Below are 21,753 nucleotides of genomic sequence, written 5' to 3' on the forward strand. Positions count from 1 at the left end.
TGCTCCAGTATTCTGGCCTGGAGAATTCCATGGACTGTGTAGTCCATGGGGTCGCAAAGAGTTGGACACAACTGAGCGACTTTCAGTTTCAATAATCTCCTATTTGTTCTATTTCTCTGGAGAATCTTGACAAATACAAAGTGTAAGTTTAGAAGGATTGGAATCAATTGAGTTTGCTTCCAGCACAGTCTGAGTTTCTAAGCCCTGGAACACGACATACTTCTGTGTTTCAAGGGTACCGTAAATTCAAAATGAGGAAGGCTAACACAAAAACTGTAAGGGCACAGAAACAAGGTTGGGCTTACTGCAACTTTATGCGCAGCTCTTTCTCTAAACCTTGTGAAGCTCACTCCTTTCAAAATGTTCCTTTTCTGTGCCTTTTGAAGAAATACTTTAGTGTAATTAAAATATTAATCCATGACCTTTCCTTTTTTGGCTTGTAATAATTATAGGCCTCATTATATATACAAAACTTAATAAAAGACTATTTTTTATGTTTGCATTTCTTTTTTGGTCTTTATTATTACTCATTTTATTGTTAAGATCATTTCTGAACATAACTGTGTTCTGTCGAGGAAGGAGGTCTTCAGACCCACTCTGGAGATGGCCATGCCCCTGTCCCCCTGACCTCATACCTTCCCCTTCCCCATTTTCATGCCTCTGTAAATACCTAGAAAAACTTTATATCTTCTGTGAAGACCTGCCCAATTATTCTTCCTCCTTTTTTCTTCTTCCTTTTTTTCTGAATTCTTCTAACATGTCATAGTTCCCCACACGATGTAACATGTAGTTGTTTGCCAACTTAGACTTGTTTCTAAGATTTCTTTTCTGAAATAAATTGTTGATGCCCTGAAAGCCTGAGTTAGGCCTCCTGTTTCCTCTCTTATGTTCCACTTACCACACCCAAAGAGGCGGCCGTGACAGAGCATGCCCGCATGTGCGCGTACACACACACACACACACACACACACACACACACACACACACACACACACACACGCCACACCTTGTGGAAATATCTGATTGGTTAAGATATCTGCTCTGCAGCACTAACTCAAACCCTTCCAAAACAACTCCTCCACCCTTAAAGACTTCACTGTCTCTCATGACTTTATATGATCATTTTTTAATCACATTTTTCTGAAACCTTGATCTGGGTAACCAAATGCAACCACTTATCTTCAAGGAAACATAGCTTGCTTCAGGTATTCATTCTAAAGGCACTTGAGGAGACAGGAGGAAAATCAATAGCAACAGTTAATTTCTGGTTTTACCTCCAAGATAGGTACTTTTATAACACTGTAGAAGTACTCAGTGAAGAGATGCTGCTGCTGCTAAGTCGCTTCAGTCGTGTCCGACTCTGTTCCACCCCACAGACGGCAGCCCCCCAGGCTCCCCCATCCCTGGGATTCTCCAGGCAAGAACACTGGAGTGGGTTGCCATTTCCTTGTCCAATGCCGGAAAGTGAAAAGTGAAAGTGAAGTTACTCAGTCATGTCCGATTCTTAGCGACCCCATGGACTGCAGCCTACCAGGCTCCTCCGTCCATGGGATTTTCCAGGCAAGAGTACTGGAGTGGGGTGCCATTGCTAGTAGACTCTATATCCGTGAAAGCCATCTTTATATGTATCCCCTATCTTAGGCCAGCAGTTCTCAAAGTATGATCCAGAGACCCCCAGGAGTCCCAGAGACCTTTCTAGGGGTTCCATGAGGTCAAACGATTTTCATAATATTGTCCTAACATTGTTTGCCTTTTTCATCCCCCTCTCATAATCTGAGCAATTGAATAGAATCCAGTATGGACCAGGCACCTCTCCTATATATTTAAAGTTCTGGTGAGGTGATTTTGATGCATAGTGAGGATTAGGAATAGACGATGACACAGTTAAATATCTGATCAGGCAACCAAACAAAGCACATAGTTTTTAAGTGTATAGATTCAATCATTTATTCATTTAGACTTTATCCAGAGCAGGGACCCACCTGGTGATTTGAACTCAAGTCTTGTTTACACGTAAGTATTTTCCAGCCTTATAGATTGATTGCTAACCTTAGTGAGAAACTTGTTGAAGGCGGGGATAATTTTTTTTAATTCCTCAATGATAGCTTACTCACTGTGTGAGCAATACTGTTGGAATAAAGACTCTGAACTAAATTAGAAGGAGTGTTAGACCAGGTTTTGCACTATAGGACCAATTTCCCTGTTTCTTTGGTGCAGTAATCCCGACTCATGGCAAGAGATCCCTGATGGCTGTGAGTTGTAAGTAATGAAAATCTATCCAAACAGCAATAAACCAACCATGTAATGTGATTCACTTATACTTATGTTAACCATTCTTTTTTCACATGTATGCATGGACTTAATTGTCAGAAAAGATAAAATTTATTTTAAAACATTATGGAACACATGATTCCTTTTATTAATTAGTCCAGAAATATTTAATGAGCATCAACTATGTACTAAGTTCCTAGAATACAGTATTGAACAAGACAGCCTCAAGCCACAGAGACACACAGATTAATGGATGATTGCCATCTAGTGAATTTAGTGCCAGTCCCTTCATATCTATCTGTGGTATAAATTTAGGTGTCTGTAATTCTAGAAAAATTGCCTTTAAAGCCAGCATGTCTGCTCCCATCTCCCTATTAGCCTGTACAGATCTTTTCAAGTGTTAATTAGCAATCCCAGAGGAGAAGTACTGTCATTCATAATTGTCTCAAGATTACCTTTAGATACCGTAAACAGTGACTTGCAATTGATGAATGTTATGGTTTTAGCCAAAGACATTTTCTCAGTCTATAGTGACTCAAAGCAGTTGTCATGGTGGGGGAAGGAACTGATGTTCAAAATGTGTCGATATGAAGGGTTGAAAGTAGTGATGAAATTTGATGACCTCATTTTATAGAGAAGGACTCTGAGGTTGAGAGAGACTTATTCCAGATCCATGGTCTTTTAAGGATTTTTTCCGTAGTGCTGAGCTGACACTTGCACACCAGGATTTCTTGAGATCCTTGAGATCCATTGGTTCTGTTCCCCCCCCCCCCAAACTGCTCAGCTGATCAGTCGTATTATTGCTCCCACTTACTATTCTTTCTCTGTATGAGTATCACACATCCCTGCACATAATCAGGTAACTCAGTGCCTCCTGTGGTGGAGAGTTCAGTTCTCTATCCAGTGATGTCAGGCTGGGCCATGTGATTTTCACTGGCCAATAAAACATGGGTAGAAGTGATCTAACTGTGTACCTTAATGGTTAAACTTTAAGAGCCGTTGTGAGACTCAGCCATGCTCTTTTCTCTCTGCAACAAGCATGGTATATTCTAATCGGGAATACTTCATCAGTCCATGCAGAAGACCCAAATCAGAGCCACAGCCTTCCCACAACTGATATGTAATGGAAACAAGAAATAAACCTTTGTTTTTTGTAAGCTCCTGTGATTGGAAGGTAGTTTGTTATTGCAGCATAACCTGGTCAGAGATCTACAAACTTTTTCTTAAAGGACCAGATAGTAAATATTTTAGGCTTGTGGGTCACATACAGTCTGTGTCACAGCTACTCAGTACTATGGCCAATATTGCTACAGACTGTATGTAAACAAATGGATATGGCTATGTTCTAATAAAAGTTTACTGTGGCACAGTCGGTAAAGAATCTGCCCGCAATGCAGGAGACCCGGGTTCAATCCCTGGGTTGGGAAAAGTCCCCTGAGGAAGGAAATAGCAACCCACTCCAGTATTCTTGCCTGGAGAATTCCATGGACAGAGGAGCCGGATGCGCTACAGTCTATGGGGTCACAAAGAGTCACACACGACTAAATCACTAACACACACAGCAGCAGCATAGTTGGCTGGCCAGTGAGCTATTGTTTGCAAACCCCTACTGTAGCTTTGTATTTTCTTAGCTCTTCAAAGTTGGATGTGGCCAATGAAATTGGGTGTACACTAGCTGAGGCTGGTGGAAGGCAAGTCATTTGAAGTCTGGTGCATGTGATGGGTCCTCTGTCAGCCGGCACCTTGGTAGAGAATATCAGAAAGCTGAGCACTGGCCAACCCCGATGGACATGTAGTATAACTAAAAACAAACCTCACTGGTTTAAATCACTACGATTTGTGGAAGGTGTTCAGTTCAGTTCAGTTCAGCCGCTCAGTCGTGTCCGACTCTTTGTGACTCCATGAATCACAGCACGCCAGGCCTCCCTGTCCATCACCAACTCCCGGAGTTCACTCAGACTCACGTCCATCGAGTCCGTGATGCCATCCAGCCATCTCATCCTCTGTCGTCCCCTTTTCCTCCTGCCCCCAATCCCTCCCAGCGTCAGGGTCTTTTCCAATGAGTCAACTCTTCGCATGAAGTGGCCAAAGTACTGGAGTTTCAGCTTTAGCATCATTCCTTCCAAAGAAATCCCAGGGCTGATCTCCTTCAGAATGGGCTGGTTGGACCTCCCTGCAGTCCAAGGGACTCTCAAGAGTGTTCTCCAACACCACAGTTCAAAAGCGTCAGTTCTTCAGTGCTCAGCCTTCTTCACAGTCCAACTCTCACATCCATACATGACCACAGGAAAAACCATAGCCTTGACTAGACGGACCTTACTCAGCAACGTCCCTGCTTTTGAATATGCTATCTATGTTGGTCATAACTTTTTTTCCAAGGAGTAAGAGTCTTTTAATTTCATGGCTGCAGTCACCATCTGCAGTGATTTTGGAGCCCCCCAAAATAAAGTCTGACACTGTTTCCACTTTTTCCCCATCTATTTCCCATGAAGTGATGGGACCAGATGCCATGATCTTTGTTTTCTGAATGTTGAGCCTTAAGCCAACTTTTTCACTCTTCTCTTTCACTTTCATCAAGAGGCTCTTTAGCTCCTCTTCACTTTCTGCCATAAGGGCGGGGTCATCTGCATGTGGAAGGTGTTACCACAGCATAATTGCCTATCTTCCCTGCTGTAGGTCTGTCTGGCCTGACATTTTAGGGAACTTCTATTCCCTTCCCTTCCATTCCCTTCTCCTACCATCCCAGTAGACCCCATGTGATGCTCTAAGTTATTTCTTCTTTCCCATGTTTGGGTTATAGATCATAATTGTGGGCTTCCCTTGTGGCTCAGCTGGTAAAGAATCCACCTGCAATGTGGGAGACCTGGGTTCAGTCCCTGGGTTGGGAAGATATCTTGGAGAAAGGAATGGCTACCTATTCCAGTGTTCTGGCCTGGAGAATTACATGGACTAGTCCATGGAGTCACAAAAAGTCGGACACGACTGGGCGACTTTTACTTTCACTTTTTTCATAATGGTAGAGTTTACTTAGATGATGTTTTGATTATGATAGCAATGTGTAGGATGGATTATTCTAATGAATCAACACAATTTCAAGTCTTTATAAATAGATAAATTAACTGAATGAGCTCTTAAATATTTTCAAAAGTGTGAAATCATCTGAAATAACTTTTAAATTTGTGGTAGATGAAATCTATTAGCAGTTTGGTTCCCTAGGCTGGGGTCTTTGAAAAAAATCAAATCAGACTGCCATAATATCTATATTTCCCTGGTGTGTAATGGTTAATTATCAAATTCATGCTTGGTGATGAAAATGTGAGTTCACTGAAGTCATCACATTACATGACCGGGAGCGGCCCTTATTCCCTACTCTCTGATCCAGGTCTACTACGTGAGGGTCTGCTTAGACCTGTGGCCTCCTTGTCTTATCCTCTTTCCATGTCGAGCCCTATGTGCTTCTCAGCTGGGTTAAACAGAGCTCCCCTTTTCACAGCTCTTGTTCCTCTCTGAGGTCTGCCTAATTGCTCTTCTGTGTAACATGTTGTCCAGCTTAAGCTTGCCGGAAACCCATCTGCGCTTAACTCTGTGATCTCAACTGTTATTTCTGGAAAACTCCCAATTCACAAGGGGATTTCTGTCTCCCTTCTTTATGCTCAAGGGAAAACAAATCAGAAAGAAGCAGCAATCCCTCTGTGTCTCAAACTACACCTCCAGGATGGAGCCACAAAACAAAAGGCAGAATCCCATTGTTGCCCAGAGAATATCCGGTCCTGGTGGGCTGGGCGCAATTGGGCCATGATAATGGCTTATGCTTTCCAGACATTCCCTATAGCATCTCCCACAATTAGTCTTAGAGTTTTTGTTTAAAATGAAAGGTAATAGGCTAGGGTTATGATCATATTGCCTTGGATGAGTTACGGTGAGGCCAGATGCAGCTCAAGAAAGAGAAACCAGAAAGAAGAGCCTTATAGTCTTGTCACTTGCAGTCCCCTGTGAGCAAAGGCACATCGCGTAGGGTCACTCTGGGGAAGCAGCAGGGTGGGTCACCAGGCAGGAGGGCGGGAAAGGCAGCAGTCAAGTCCATTTATCATGTGGTTTCCACAGGAAGGAAATGATGAGGCAGAGCTGCAGGTTTAGGAGTGGCTAATTTGAATAATTTCGGCAGACTATAGCGCAAAGGGGCTGACCCTGGTTGTCTGGGTCCTGGCCCCAGGGTGGTTAGGATGGGTGCACTGTGGCCTGGCATATGAAATGTGTTATGGGAGGTGGTTGGGAGTGTGGTCTTAATTAACTGCAAATGAAGTAAAATTGACCAGCCTTTGGCCAAGGCCTCAAAACTTGGTTAAAATAGCACCGAGAAACTATGATATAGCTCGGACAGATACTAAAATGCCGGGGGCCTTGTGCCTGCCTCAATTATTCTATCCACTGAAGTATTATTATGTCAATAAAAATGAGACTAGTGAGATATTAGACTGAAGTCTGTGTTTGTTTAGATGGAGATTCTGACTTTGTTTCTTCATTGGTTCCCAGAGATGGACAGAGACATGTAACTGCCAGCAAAGCTATGAATGGGAAATAACATTCTTTCTTCACTTGATACTTTTTAGGGAAGGCATCAAAAAAACTGATTTTCTATTACTAAAAACTTCATACTTCTTTCTGTATGTTCACAGTAAGATTGTAATATATACACTATCTATCTGTGTGGACTTATTTGCTCAGACATGTCTGACTCTTTGTGACCCCGTGGAAGGTAGCCTGCCAGGCTTCTCTAGCCGTGGGACTTTTTACACCAGAATATTGGAGTGGGTTGTCATTTTCTCTTCCAGGGCATCTTCATGACCCAGCAATCTAACCCATGTCTCTTCCGTCTCTTGCAATGCAGGTGGATTCTTTACCCATTGAGTCATTGGAGAAACACACACTATCCATAAAAGAACATTTACATATTGGAAGACTTTTATTTCCATTTCACATTTTGCTACCACTTCCTACAAACTAGAATGAGTTGTTCACATTCAGTAGGGATAGAACTAATAACCTACAAAGAAAATGTTATTCAAATATGTATATTTTTACCTGGCTTATAAGTCAGTAAAATAGTTCCCCTTTTCTTATAGCTTTCCTTTGCAATTTCTTTTGTGATTTCAGAAATATACATTTTATTTGACATTTACTAAATGTTTTAAAATTTAAATGGTCAAATAAACTGCTTGTTTCTCCCCTTACAGTGTTACCCTATGCTTTATTCAGTTTCAGAATTTCATTTGAACATAACTGATGGCTACAAGTAGCTGTCAGTTTACTGATGGTGAGGTTGGGGCAAGGTCTCTAGTAATACTACCCTGTAATATACATGTGTACCCCCAAAACATGCTATATAGACGGGTTGACTCCAAGAGGAGTGCTTTTTTAAAAAGTCAAAAGAAGATGCTTTATACTTCAGTGAGAGTTTTGCCAGTGATGTTAGAAGTTGCTGTGGAAACCAGAATTAGCTGGTACTATATTTTTGGTTTGTAAATATATTTGGTTTGTACTATATTTTAGTGATGTTGTAATGTCCCTCATAGATTATCACCCAGCATGAACCGTGGTCGATGGAACCCGAAGATTCTCCAAAGTACTTTAGATGTTTATGCCACACTAAAGCAGGCTCAGTAATAAGATAACAGCTGAGGAGCCCCGAGGGCTGGCCACCCTAGAGGAGAGAGGGGAAGGGTCAGGCTGTCTTTAAAACAGCTCTGACCCAAGAAGGGCAGCCCACCAAGCCCAGCCCACAAGCCCCCTCCTTTTAATAGCCACCAAGCCACAGAGCACTGGAGTTGCATGAAGTGCTTAGAGTAAACAGTTCTGCTGCTTAAAAGGTTTAACCACCACTGTTATAACATTCCTTATGATAAAAGAAACCAAGAAGAAGGACAATACTGAATCTGAACAACTAATTTCTTAAGACCTAGGAATGTCTGTGCTCATATAGATATAATTTAATCCAAATACTTTGGAACCATGCTGTGATTCAATTCTCGGCAGAGAACAGAGTTTTGTACATGACATTCATTTTGGAGCACTCTCTGGGGATTTGGTTACAGAAAAATCCGCAGGCCTTCTTTGTGTTCTCTCACTCATAAATCTGCCCCACGGCCTGGATTAGGGAGGCAGCCTTGCAGCGAGGGCCTCTCTACGACGTGCCATGGGAAACACCTCTTTAACTTCATAAGACATACTTGAGTTGTATCCTAGTGTGTACGCTTGTTATACTTGGCCAGATGCTATAGCCTGGTTCTCAAGCTGGGGTTCCTTTTCAGCCCATTAATTTGTTGTTAGCACAGCAGGTTCTAATGCCTTCAGAAACAGCATACTGTGTACACTGCACACAACTCCAGGGGGTATCGCCCTGTGTATTGGGATTGCCCTATGTTCTGGGGAGCTGTGCCCCTTCATGGTATAGTGGCTTTGGGCAAGGCCCTCTCCAGCTCCTGCAGTACAGTAAGTCCCCTACATGTGAATGAATTCTGTTCTGAGAGTGCGTTTGTAAGCTCAGTTTGTTCATAAGTCCAAAAAGTTAGCCTAGCTACTCAACTAATACAATCAGCTGTGTAGTACAGTAGTACTGTAGGAGGTTTATAATACTTTTCACAGAAATAGTATATAAAAAAACACAAAAAATAAGGATTTTTTTAATCTTACAGTACAGTAGTCCATACAGTAGCTGGCGTACAGAGGCTGGCAGTTAGTGAACAGGCAGGAAGAGTTACTGACTGGAGGAGGGAGAGGAGGTGGGAGGAGGTAGACCTGAAGGATCGTCTGCAGTGGGAGGTGGAAGGCAAGTGGCCATGTCACTCACACTTGATGGAATGCACATTCACATTTTTGAAAGTTTGCAACTTGAAGGTTCATATGTAGGGAACTTACTGTATCCAAGTCTGGGTTGCATCTAAGTTTGAGGTCCTTGTTATGTGACTGCTAGTCAACAGAGTACCTGGAGCCCGAAGACGAAGGTTAGGTCTTTGCATTTCCCAATTCAGGTGTTAATTATCAAGTCAGTTAACCTTGTGGAGCTTTGGGTTATTGACTTATCAATGAAACCTGTAATATCTATTTCACAGGGGTTATTGTGAACATCATTTATACCCTGCTTTCCAAAGAGGATTTAGAGTGGACCCATATGGTTTCATAAAATATAGCAAGATAACATAAATTAGAAGTAACTGAGAAAGAAAAAGGGGAGAAAAAGTATAAAATAGGGCCAACAGGTTGCCTGGTGGCTCAGACAGTAAAGAATCTGCCTGCAATGCAGGAGACCAGGATCATTCCCTGGGTTGGGAAGACTCCTCCAGAGAAAGGCATGGTAACCCACTTGAGTATTCTTGCCTGGAGATTCTATGGACAGAGGAGCCTGGTGGGCTACAGTCCATGGGGAGGGAAAGAGTTGGACACGATTGAGTGATTAACACTTTTTTAAAACAAGAGGTTGTACCTTCTGTCCAGATCTACATGCTTCCTAGGAGTGGGCCATAAATTTGCTTCCGGGAGTCCTGGCAGCCAAGGAGAAAATGGAGGCTTGATCATTTTCTTTCATCACCATGTCCACAAGATCAACAACACACTAGAAATTTAGGAGAAATTGTCCTCTTACAAATACCTTAACTAAAGGAGACTGCTCTCAAGTATCTGCATAGCAGGGACACTGCATAAAGCAGCCAACAATATCTGCTACAGAGAGAGGTTGCAAACTGACAGCCCAAAGATGTCAGCATTTGCAGTGGTTTAGTTTGGCTCTGTTTTGGCTTGCTGTCTAAAAAACAAAGGAGAGCCCCGCGCTGACGATGGCCGCCTCCATCAACGCCCTTTCCACCTCTCGGCAGTGCGAAATGAAGCTGTTATCATTTCTGGAAAGAAACTTGCTGAGCAGATCAAGCAGGAAGTGCGGCAGGAGGTGGAAGAGTGGGTGGCGTCAGGCAACAAGCGGCCACACCTGAGCGTGGTTCTGGTTGGAGAGAATCCTGCAAGTCAGTCCTATGTCCTCAACAAAACCAGAGCTGCTGCCAGCGTGGAGCACATTGATGAGAGAAAGGTCTGCAATGCCGTTTCTCCAGACAAAGACGTCGATGGCTTTCATGTAATTAATGTTGGGCGAATGTGTTTGGACCAGTGTTCCATGTTACCAGCTACTCCATGGGGTGTGTGGGAAATAATTAAGCGAACTGGCATTCCAACCCTAGGAAAGAATGTGGTTGTGGCCGGAAGGTCAAAAAATGTTGGAATGCCCATTGCAATGTTACTGCACACAGATGGGGCACATGAACGGCCGGGAGGCGATGCCACTGTCACAATATCTCATCGATACACTCCTAAGGAGGAGCTAAAGAAACATACGGCTCTTGCAGATATTGTGATCTCCGCTGCAGGTATTCCAAATCTGATCACAGCAGATATGATCAAGGAAGGAGCAGCTGTCATTGATGTGGGAATAAATAGGATTCAAGATCCCACAACTGCTAAACCCAAGTTGGTTGGAGATGTGGATTTTGAAGGAGTCAAGAAGAAAGCAGGTTACATCACTCCAGTCCCTGGGGGTGTTGGTCCCATGACTGTGGCAATGCTGATGAAGAATACCATTATTGCTGCAAAAAAAGTGCTAAGGCTCGAAGAACGGGAAGTACTGAAGTCTAAGGAACTTGGAGCAGCAAGTAATTAACTATTGTGTCTTCTGTGTCATGAACAGGACTCCAAGCCAGTTCAAGAGGAAAACCAGGTCAATAGAAATGCAATATTTTTTCTTTACTTACATGGCTTTAAACAATACTTCGTATTTATTGTAAGCTTAAATTAGTGTGTGTTTCCACACATAGCTCTGCAGTAACCTACCAGGCAGCATGCCACTATCGTGCTGGGTCACGCGATCCAACCAAGAGAAACATTACCTAGAGATGAACAGGAGGACCCTGTCACACTGAGAATGGCTGTTTAACTCCGTGAGGCCACTTCAGTTGAAATCTGTCTTCTTTAGAAAGGCAGCTTGCTCACCATTATACCACCAATGCTGCCCAAACTTGTCTTTTCTATGATTACATTTCCCAAGTGCTATTCCAATAATGAGTTGATACTCACTTTAGGTTCCAAACCTTTTGAGTTCAACTGGTCAAACCAAAGGAAAAATGTTGCTAGAGAAAATTAGGAAAAGTTAAAAAGAAAGAAACAATGGTAATTGAGTAGAAAAACTTTACCCTAATTTATATATGTGTTGATGATAAACAGAAGGAAAACTGCATGTTAATAGTCTCCTAAGCTATCATTTTGTGACTCAGTCATTGGGAAAATGGTTGGGTTTTTCCCACTTGCTATTAGCCCTTGTTTTATGTTCATTACTGCTTGGGATCTCCCCATTTTACTTTCCTAGGATTGAAAGGCTTGTTTTATAAATTACTCGTGTGTGTTGTCATATTTGAGTTTTCCTATATCCTCAACCTTCACTGTCAAATTTTATACTGTTAGAGGTGTCTGTATGGTTTCTTTAGTGTATCTTGAAACCTATTTTGGAAAACATAACTTGGGCTTGATAATCATTAGGGCAGCTATGTGTAAGTATGCAACTTACTTTTCCACCAAAGAACTGTCAACAGCTGCCAGCTTTTCTCGGCTGCACCTGTTGGCTTTCCTTGATCAATTTTTGATAATGAGAGTTAATACTGAATTTAATCAGACTTTATTAAGGGACTTTTTTTGCATCATTTTGATTTTTTAAATAAAACACTTCTGACTGAAAAAAAAAAAAAAAAAAAAACAAAGGAGAAAAGACAGCCTTCTGATTGGGAGAAAACAATAGCAAATGAAGCAACTGACAAACAACTAATCTCAAAAATATACAAGCAACTCCTGCAGCTCAACTCCAGAAAAATAAACGACCCAATCAAAAACTGGGCCAAAGAACTAAATAGACATTTCTCCAAAGAAGACATACGGATGGCTAACAAACACATGAAAAGATGCTCAACATCACTCATTATCAGAGAAATGCAAATCAAGACCACAATGAGGTACCATTTCACGCCAGTCAGAATGGCTGCGATCCAAAAGTCTACAAGCAATAAATGCTGGACAGGGTGTGGAGAAAAGGGAACCCTCCTACACTGTTGGTGGGAATGCAAACTAGTACAGCCACTATGGAGAACAGTGTGGAGATTCCTTAAAAAATTGCACATAGAGCTGCCTTATGACCCAGCAATCCCACTTCTGGGCATACACACCGAGGAAACCAGAATTGAAAGAGACACATGTTCCCCAATGTTCATCGCAGCACTGTTTATAATAGCCAGGACATGGAAACAACCTAGATGTCCATCAGCAGATGAATGGATAAGAAAGCTGTGGTACATATACACAATGGAGTATTACTCAGCCATTAAAAAGAATACATTTGAATCAGTTCTAATGAGATGGATGAAACTGGAGCCGATTATACAGAGTGAAGTAAGCCAGAAAGAAAAACACCAATACAGTATACTGACACATATATATGGAATTTAGGAAGATGGTAATGACGACCCTGTATGCAAGACAGCAAAAGAGACACACATGTATAGAACAGACTTTTGGACTCTGAGGGAGAGGGAGAGGGTGGGATGATTTGGGAGAATGGCATTGAAACATGTATACTATCATGTAAGAAATGAAATGCCAGTCTATGTTTGATACAGGATACAGGATGCTTGGGGCTGGTACATGGGGATGATCCAGAGAGGTGATATGGGGTGGGAGGTGTGAGGGGGATTCAGGATTGGGAGCTTGTATATACCCGTGGTGGATTCATGTCAATGTATGGCAAAACCAATACAGTATTGTAAACTAAAATAAAGTAAAAGTTAACAAAATTTTTAAAAAAAGAAAGAAAAAAACCTGGTCAGTTTCACAATATATGAATTTTTAGATTTTCTTGTTTTAAAAAATCAAATGAGCAGATAATATCATAGCTGCATGTCAAAGATAGTTGGCACTGAGTAGGAAGTGCTTTTTATTTTGATGTGGTTTGTGATTTCAGGAGCACCACAGTCCCTACTACTCCCTACTGCCTCATCTCCTATAAAACTGCTTGGTTACTTAGGAATCTGCTTTACTGACTCTTTTTCTATAACATCCTCTTTGCAGGTTCAGTAGTGTTTTCTCCTGAGAGCACTGACTGAGAAAATAAATGGGGAAATGCTCGCACGTGATAGAACAGTGTACTACAGTAGAAGTGGAAAATATTATTATTAAAAATCACACCACTGAAGGTTAAAGTCCTTAAATGGATGAGTGAGAAATAGCTAATTAATGGAATGTCAACAAATTCATGAATCTCCCAGAGTATTCTTTTGTTAGAAAATAGTTTACCCAGAATATCTGTTCCATTTGCTTTTTAATAAAAATATTTTTAAAGAATTTTTATATGGAAAAATGGGCTTCCCCTCGGGCTCAATGGTAAAGAATCTGCCTGTCAATGCAAGGAGATACAGGAGACATGGCTTCAATCCCTGGGCTGAGAAGATTCCCTAGAGGAGGAAACAACAAGTATTCTTGGCTGGAGAATCCCATGTACAGAGGAGTCTAGCAGCTGCAATCCATAGGGTCAAAAAGAGTCAAACATGAGTGAATGACTGAGCATGCACATATACATATAAATAAATAAACAGAGCTATATATTTTAATCATAAAAGTATTATAGCAAAGCCATGTTTTAATATGCTTTTCCATTTATAAAGTATGATTGTTAGACTCTATTATATGATTATAATAGTCACTACTTTGACAGTTGAATCCTGGTAAGGTTGGTATTTAAAGTCAAGATTCACTTCTGACTTGTAGACTCATTGAGTCAGGTAGTGCGCTTAGCACTGAGTTGCTAATTTTCCGGAAACATAATGTGAAGTCAGGATGTTGATGGAACTTCTCCAATTATCAGAAAGAATTAATACTCCAAAGTAGAAAATGAGTGATAATTGTCTAATGTTTCCGAAACACAATGTTAGACATGGCTACGAAGTGTTTAATAAAAGATATCGGCATCAGTCTAGTGACTCCCAGCCCCCAAGTTCTAGCCCATGTTAGAGACAACTCGTGACCCAGAAGGTCTGCACTGATGTCACTTCCCCTTGTGTTGACCCTTGAGGAGCTACAAGCAGCAAGTTGGTGTAGGGAGCAGTGAACGAAATAGGGCAGATTAAAAGGGAGGGCCATGGGTCCCTCCCTACTCCAGGCCATGGAGATGGGGCAGGAGGAGAGCAGCTTTGGATTGGTTGAATTTGGATATGAGATCACTAGACCTTGAAAAAATGAGTGAGTCTTGGTTTCCACAGACAAGGTTGTTCTCATAAGTGAAAGTGATTGAAAACCTACAAGATCTTTGTGAAATGCTGTCCAGCACGACACAGAACAGAATATGCAAAGACAGTGATGAGAGAAAAGTGAGACCATATCGTCAAGTTCCTACCATTCCATACGCCATGAACCAGCTCTATGGAACTCATATTATTGGATGGGATTCTAATACGAACCTTCCCCTGTCTCTTCCCTACCAGCTTATGCATTTTATAATCAGCTTCTGTGGCAGTGTTTCTTATTCAAAATTAAATTCTTGGAACCAAGAAGTCAGAATCATAATCATCTAGGCTTTTCTTGAAAATATTTTCCCTTACAGTTGAATTGGTTGACTTGCTTAGTGTCAAAGGTGAATCTATTCTAGACATCATTTCTGAGTCATGATATATAATAGTTAGCAACTATTTTGATTTTGATCTTCAGTCATGGTGATTTCAAATGGGATAATTAAATCATTGTAATTTAATGTTTTGTAGAAACTGAAGAAATTAATATAAACCATCTTGGATTGCTTCCTTTGTGTTAATTCATGAGTACCTTCCAGCAGTTCCAGTTTAAAGGGAGGTAGCCTCTGGTTTCCTGTTTATCCACCTCATGGTTTTTCCTTTTGGTAGTAGAGAATTCAGGGCTAAGGATAATCCTTACAGTGTGACATACTGTTGAGTTGACCCCCCTCTGAAACTTCATAGGGAGTTTATTAGCTGGCTTAAGTTGCCATAACAAAATACCGCAGGCCAAGCGGCTTAAATAACAGAAATTAATTTTCATATAATTCTGGAGGTTAGAGGTCCAATATGGAGGTGTCATCAAGGTTGGTTTCTGATGAGACATCCCTTCCTGGCTTATACATCATCACTTTCTCGCTGTGTCCTCACATGGCCCCTTGTCTGTGCAGCCAAAGAGGGAGAGGGAAAGAGAGAGACAAAAAGAGATATGGAAAACAAGCCAGAAGCTCAGGTCTCTCATCCTCTTATTGTAAAAATGCCAGTCCTGTTGGATTAGGGCTCCACTCTGTGACCTCATTTCACCTTAATTACCTCCCTAAAGTCAAAGTCAAAACGTTAGTCACTCATTTGTGTCTGATTATGTGATCCCATGGACTGTAGCCCACCAGGCTCATCTATCCATGGAATTCTCCAAGCAAGAATACTAGGTTGGATTGCCATTCCCTTCTCCAGGGGATCATCCCGACCCGGGGATCGAACCTGGATCTCCTGCACTGCAGGCATATTCTTTACCACCTGAGCCACCTGGGAAACTCATTACTTTGAGCTTCCTAAAGACCATAACTCCAAATATAGTCACGCTGGGGCTCAGGGTTTCAGCGTAGGAATTTGAGGAGATAATAATTCAGTTCATAACAGGGAAGGAGGGAGAGATTCTTTTAAAGTTTTCTCCTCTTAAAATTAATGTTTCTAAAAAAGAAGATTCTTTAATTTCAAATTTAGGAGACTTCTAGAGCTAGTTAGCTATGGAATTTTCTTTTACAAGTGTCTGAAACTCTGCTTGAACTAGTCAAAGAAAAACTGGACATTTTTGGCATATGGCCAAAAGTCACATACGTCAGCCACAGCTGGATCCAGGGCTCCATAGTTAAGTGTCTGTTCTCTGCCCCAGTCCTATTTTCCACTGGGTTGCCTTCCTCCTCACGTAGGTGCTCTCTCTGTAGTGGCATCAGTGACCTGGAGCAGCTTCAGGCTGACCCAGTCCTTAATGTTTGTAACTTTTATAAGGAGAGATGCTCTCTCCCAAGGATCAGTTCTAATTGCCCCTGCATGGGGTAGGGATACTTGCTGATGGCCTGGACCCTTGCAGGTGGGAGAGGCCCAGCTCTCAAACAGAGAAGATTCAGCGTGGATTAAACTGTAAGACATGCCACAGTCTTGCCCTTCTAAGTTTCTGAGATAAGACAATTTATTCATCCTTTTCTAACTTGTATAATTTTGTAATTGCCAGTTCAAGGAAGTTTCCAATTAGTTCATCTTTATCATATTTGAAGAGATTCTATTTTAAGGTTGTTAGAATCTTTTGGAAAGCCAATTGGCATCATGTTGACCTTTGCAAGTGTCTCTCTACAGATCCTTCAGCAGATTTGGCTCCTGTGTCTTTGCTACCTGCAAGCTGTCTGCTGGGATGGCCTAAATCTCTGTTCTCTCGCCTCAACCTCTCTGCTCCCTTCTGCACACCTGGTGTAGCCCCTCTCACATGGGTGCACATGCCTGATGCCGCATCTGAACTTCTTGGGGTCAGACAGAGCTCTCATTTTAGAAAAATCACACGGTACATATACTGTAGGTATATAGATACTCCCAGCAGGCTCTGGGGTAGTACCCAGGTTCTATCTCATTGACATTTCTGCAGGGCAGCATGTGAATGTTGACACTAAGTGGGAATAATAAAAGTCTACAGCAGCCTTGAGACAGGCTGGGACCTGCGGGCTGGGACCCTTTGCTACAGTGCTTGCACCCAGACAAATGAAAATGCAAAGAACTTATGAGGGACTAAAAATAACTATGTATGCACAGTTGGGGCAAATTATCAACAAGATATAAAAAAGATCAAAAACCTAACTGCCACTTCTGAAGAGCTTGGAGTAAAAAAACAGGGTGTCAGGAGCAAAAGTAGGGTACTGTGCGTGTCCCCTGAACTCAGCACCACCAATGGGGTGGGCAGACCACCTAAACCAGCCTCTGGTCCAGCCCTTGAACCTGCCCTACCCTCACCCATATATAAGCCAGCTCAGTGGGGCGGACGGATGCCTGTTATTTGTTCTCACTCCTCCCTGCTGCAGCAGGGGCCCCAATAAAACTTTGCCTGAGTTTCTTGTCTGGCCTCTGATCAATTTCTGTTGATAAAGAAAGCCAAGAAACCTGATCAGTAACAGCCTGGTATCAGTTCAGGCCAGATTCGGCCGCTAAATAAGTTATGAGAGATTTATTTTCAGATTTGTATTTCAAATACAAATACAAATCCGTATTTCAGATTTGTAAGCAAGGATTCTGGACCTATGTTTGCATGTATGTAGTAAGTGCTTGTGAATACCTCTGCTGGAATCTCAGTAGCTCTGACTGGTCTCCATGAAATTTAAAACTTAAGAAACATTTTAATTTAAAGAACGTAAAGTAGTACTTTCTAGTGTCTTGAGTTTATACGTGTATCTGTTGGGGGTAGATAGCTATAAAGAAAAAACGATTTTGTGCTGATATCTTTACTTTGAGAGGTTCCTGGTGGGTAAATAGTTAGAAAGCCACAATTAAAAGCTTCTGCACAACAAAGGAAACTATAAGCAAGGTGAAAAGACAGCCTTCAGAATGGGAGAAAATAATAGCAAGTGAAGCAACTGAGAAACAACTAATCTCAAAAATATACAAGCAACTCCTGCAGCTCAACTCCAGAAAAATAAATGACCCAATCAAAAAAATGGGCTAAAGAACTAAATAGACATTTCTCCAAAGAAGACATACGGATGGCTAACAAACACATGAAAAGATGCTCAACATCACTCATTATCAGAGAAATGCAAATCAAGACCACAATGAGGTACCATTTCACGCCAGTCAGAATGGCTGCGATCCAAAAGTCTACAAGCAATAAATGCTGGAGAGGGTGTGGAGAAAAGGGAACCCTCCTACACTGTTGGTGGGAATGCAAACTAGTACAGCCACTATGGAGAACAGTGTGGAGATTCCTTAAAAAACTGGAAATAGAACTGTCTTATGACCCAGCAATCCCACTGCTGGCATACACGCCAAAGAAACCTGAATTGAAAGAGACGCATGTACCCCAGTGTTCATCACAGCACTGCTTATAATAGCCAGGACATGGAAGCAACCTAGATGTCCATCAGCAGATGAGTGGATAAGAAAGCTGTGGTACATATACACAATGGAGTATTACTCAGCCATTAAAAAGAATACATTTGAATCAGTTCTAATGAGATGGATGAAACTGGTTCTAATGAGATGGATGAAACTGGAGCCGATTATACAGAGTGAAGTAAGCCAGAAAGAAAAACATCGATACAGTATACTAACACATATATATGGAATTTAGAAGGATGGTAACAATAACCCTGTATGCGAGACAGCAAAAGAGACACACATGTATAAAACAGTCTTTTGGACTCTGTGGGAGAGGGAGAGGGTGGGATGATTTGGGAGAATGGCATTGAAACATGTATAATATCATATAAGAAATGAATCGCCAGTCTAGGTTCGATGCAGGTTACAGGATGCTTGGGGCTGGTGCACTGGGATGACCCAGAGAGATGGTGTGGGGAGGGGAGTGGGAGGGGAGTTCAGGATTGGGAACACGTGTACATCCGTGGTGGATTCATGTTGATGTATGGTAAAACCAATACAGTATTGTAAAGTAAAATAAAGTAAAATAAAAAATAATAATAATAAAAAAGAAAGCCACGATACTTAAAATTAAAAGTTTTTCATTTATTCATTTTTTTAAGTACTACTTACCATCCAGGAGGAGGAAATCATTCTCACCAAAAACGGTTATTACCAAGTGAACTGAGGTCAGCGTGAAACTCGTTCATAACTTTCTATTTCAAACCCCTTGTGGGGTTTTCACAAGAGGATTTTCCACGTGCTTTTGTCTTAGAGAGCAGAAATTAGAGAACATTGTTACCAGGAGTGAAAGCAATTCAAGCAACCAAAAATAAATTATTTTACCATTTGGAACCAAGAAGTTCAAGAGAATTTTTTAAGTTTACAACTCTTGGGCTCTCCCAGGGAGAGACAGAGGGCAAAATTGATTCTAATGTTTGCTAATGTTCCTGCCAGCTTGTGTCAACCATTTACCGTCATGATGCCTCCATTGTCCCATCTGTAAGCACCAAGAGTCTTTGCTGTATTTCAACATGTCATGTTTTCAAGAACTTCTCAATGCTACATTCTGTTGCCTGGCAAATGTTGTGGGTGAATTTGTTGGACTTCTCTCTGATGCCTGCCGGGAGGGAGCTGGAGGGAGGCTTTAGAGCATCTTCTGGTAAATCCAGATGATCACATATACTCTGCCATTGAGGTGAGAGAATGGAGTTAGGGGCAGCTGTCTCATTAGAATAGTAAAAACTGACTTTTTAAATACTCTGTATGATGAGTATGGGGTTGGCTATGTGCATAGGAAATATCCTGATCTGGAAAACACTCTAAGATTGATAAAACTAGTGGGTTTTTCAAATGTGGTTGGTTAGAATGGTGACACAGGATTCAGCATCTTTGCATTGTAAATGAGGCATCAGAAAATTGGCATGCCAAGGAACTTTGGCAGCAACATGACGTTTCGGGTTTGCACCCACTGGCACTGTGTCTCTCTCCACTTCATGGGGAATCTGCCACCTGGTTCAGCCACAGGCCTGGGGGGTCAAATGGAGAATTTCCTGCCAGGTACTGGTCTGGGTACTAGAGGGCAGAGAATACTTCTTGGGAGCCATCTGCCTGTACAAAGCTTTCCTTTCAGATTCAACCTACTTTCTTCCCTTTCTATAGCTTTCCCTAAATACTCCAACCCATATTGATCTTTTCCCACTCTGAATTTCAGTCATGCCACTTTTTGCAGGCAAAGGGAGAGGGGAGTGCATCTGTTCATATTTGCTGTTCTGCTTATCTATGCTATGTAACTACCCCCAAAGTTTAGTAGCTTAAAACAGTAAATGTTTTCTCATGTCTCCTGGGTTTGTGGATCAGGAATTCTGGCAGATCTCAGGTAGGAGTTTCTTTGATCCTTGTGGACCGCAGTCGAGGTCACTCAGTGGTCTGTTGGCAGATGGCTGATCTGGAGGAAGGTAAACAGCTTCACTCACATGCCCAGTGCCTTGGTGGAGTGGCTGGAAGGTGCACGCAGCTGGAATGTCCCCGGACCACTTACACCTACACTTGGTGGTCTCAGACTGACTGTATGGCAGCTGATTCCACCCATGGGGATCACTTCAAGAAAAAGGAAGAAGAAAAAGGAAGTGGAAGCTAAGGCATTCTAAGCCTGGGCCCAAGCAGTTACAACTCCCAACTTTAAAGGCAGAGACCCTAGTCCCCACATCCTATAGCATAGTTGGCTGCCACCTTTAATCTTCACACTTACCTTTTTTGTTATCCAATTTTCTTCAGTATTGTGCTGCTTTCTCCAAATTAGATTGTCTCATAAATCTTTGGTACTTAGGGCAGGGTTCAAGGAATACTGGTTGAAATGAAAAGACTTGAAAGTTTCCCTCCCTAATCACTTTCTCAAAGAGATGTCCAAGCTTTGGGAAACAATTTAGGGATATCTCTTCTAATCTCATTGCTCAGAATGAAGCTCATAGGCATTTCTAGATTTCGTCCCAGGCTGAGGAATATGTTCTTTCTATCTGGGGCTCAACAGTATCAAGGCTGAGCTAGGCTCAGTGAAGGGTTTTTTTCCTGATAGTTCGTTAATTCAGGGACCAGCAAGTTTATTTGACACAAGTTTATTTTGTGTCATGCTAACTCCATGGAACCTGTGGCTAACTAAACGTACTCATTACTTGTACGTTGCTTGTACAAGAAGAATGGAAGACTTCTGTTGTTAGTCTGTTCCTGACACTTGAATCTCTTCTTTCAGCCCACTGTAGATTAGAGACTCTTAAGCAAAAAAAAAAAGAAAAGCATTTTTGTCACCATAGCCTATTAATTTCTACCCTGAAGCTTAGAATGTGGTTATTTCTATAATGATCTTAGTTTCCGGAGTCAGTGATGGTTCAGTGACATACCTAAGCACACACTCCATGTGAACATTTATCGGAAGAATCTGACTTAGCTTTCAAGAGTGATCATTTCCCCCTAATTATTCTATACATGGTGTTTAGAGAATTTGTAGTTTATGTAGAATCAGACATGACTTAGTGACTGAACAACAACAAATATTGAAATTTGCTGACATTTAGGCTTGTCTTGTAGATTGTTATTCTAGAGTCCAGGATATCATAGGAGAAACTCAGCATTAAGAATAACTGCTTTAGTTCCTGACAAGCCCACCTTTGGGAATATTTCTGCCCCCACCCCACCAAGCCTTGAGTGGCCCTCTCTTGTTAACATAAGAATAACAAGCTGATACCCAAAGGTGAGTTTTTTCCTAAGGTATCATAATTGGAATCTTTCT

General features: G+C 41.7%; 2 protein-coding genes across 8 annotated transcripts in view; both read left to right on the forward strand.

The window, feature by feature from the left end:
• LOC105612852 (bifunctional methylenetetrahydrofolate dehydrogenase/cyclohydrolase, mitochondrial-like) overlaps positions 1-11,080 on the forward strand; it is a 46,933-nt gene extending 35,853 nt beyond the window's left edge. The window contains exon 2 of the mRNA XM_060418513.1: positions 10,083-11,080. Within this exon, the coding sequence (XP_060274496.1) occupies positions 10,083-10,972 (890 nt within the window). The 3' untranslated portion in view covers positions 10,973-11,080. The remainder of the gene's footprint in view (positions 1-10,082) is intronic.
• RGS6 (regulator of G protein signaling 6) overlaps positions 1-21,753 on the forward strand; it is a 608,791-nt gene that overhangs the window by 322,046 nt on the left and 264,992 nt on the right. The gene's annotated exons all lie outside the window — the stretch shown is intronic.

Source organism: Ovis aries, chromosome 7 (genome assembly GCF_016772045.2).
Source record: "Ovis aries strain OAR_USU_Benz2616 breed Rambouillet chromosome 7, ARS-UI_Ramb_v3.0, whole genome shotgun sequence".
Classification (NCBI taxonomy): domain Eukaryota; kingdom Metazoa; phylum Chordata; class Mammalia; order Artiodactyla; family Bovidae; genus Ovis; species Ovis aries.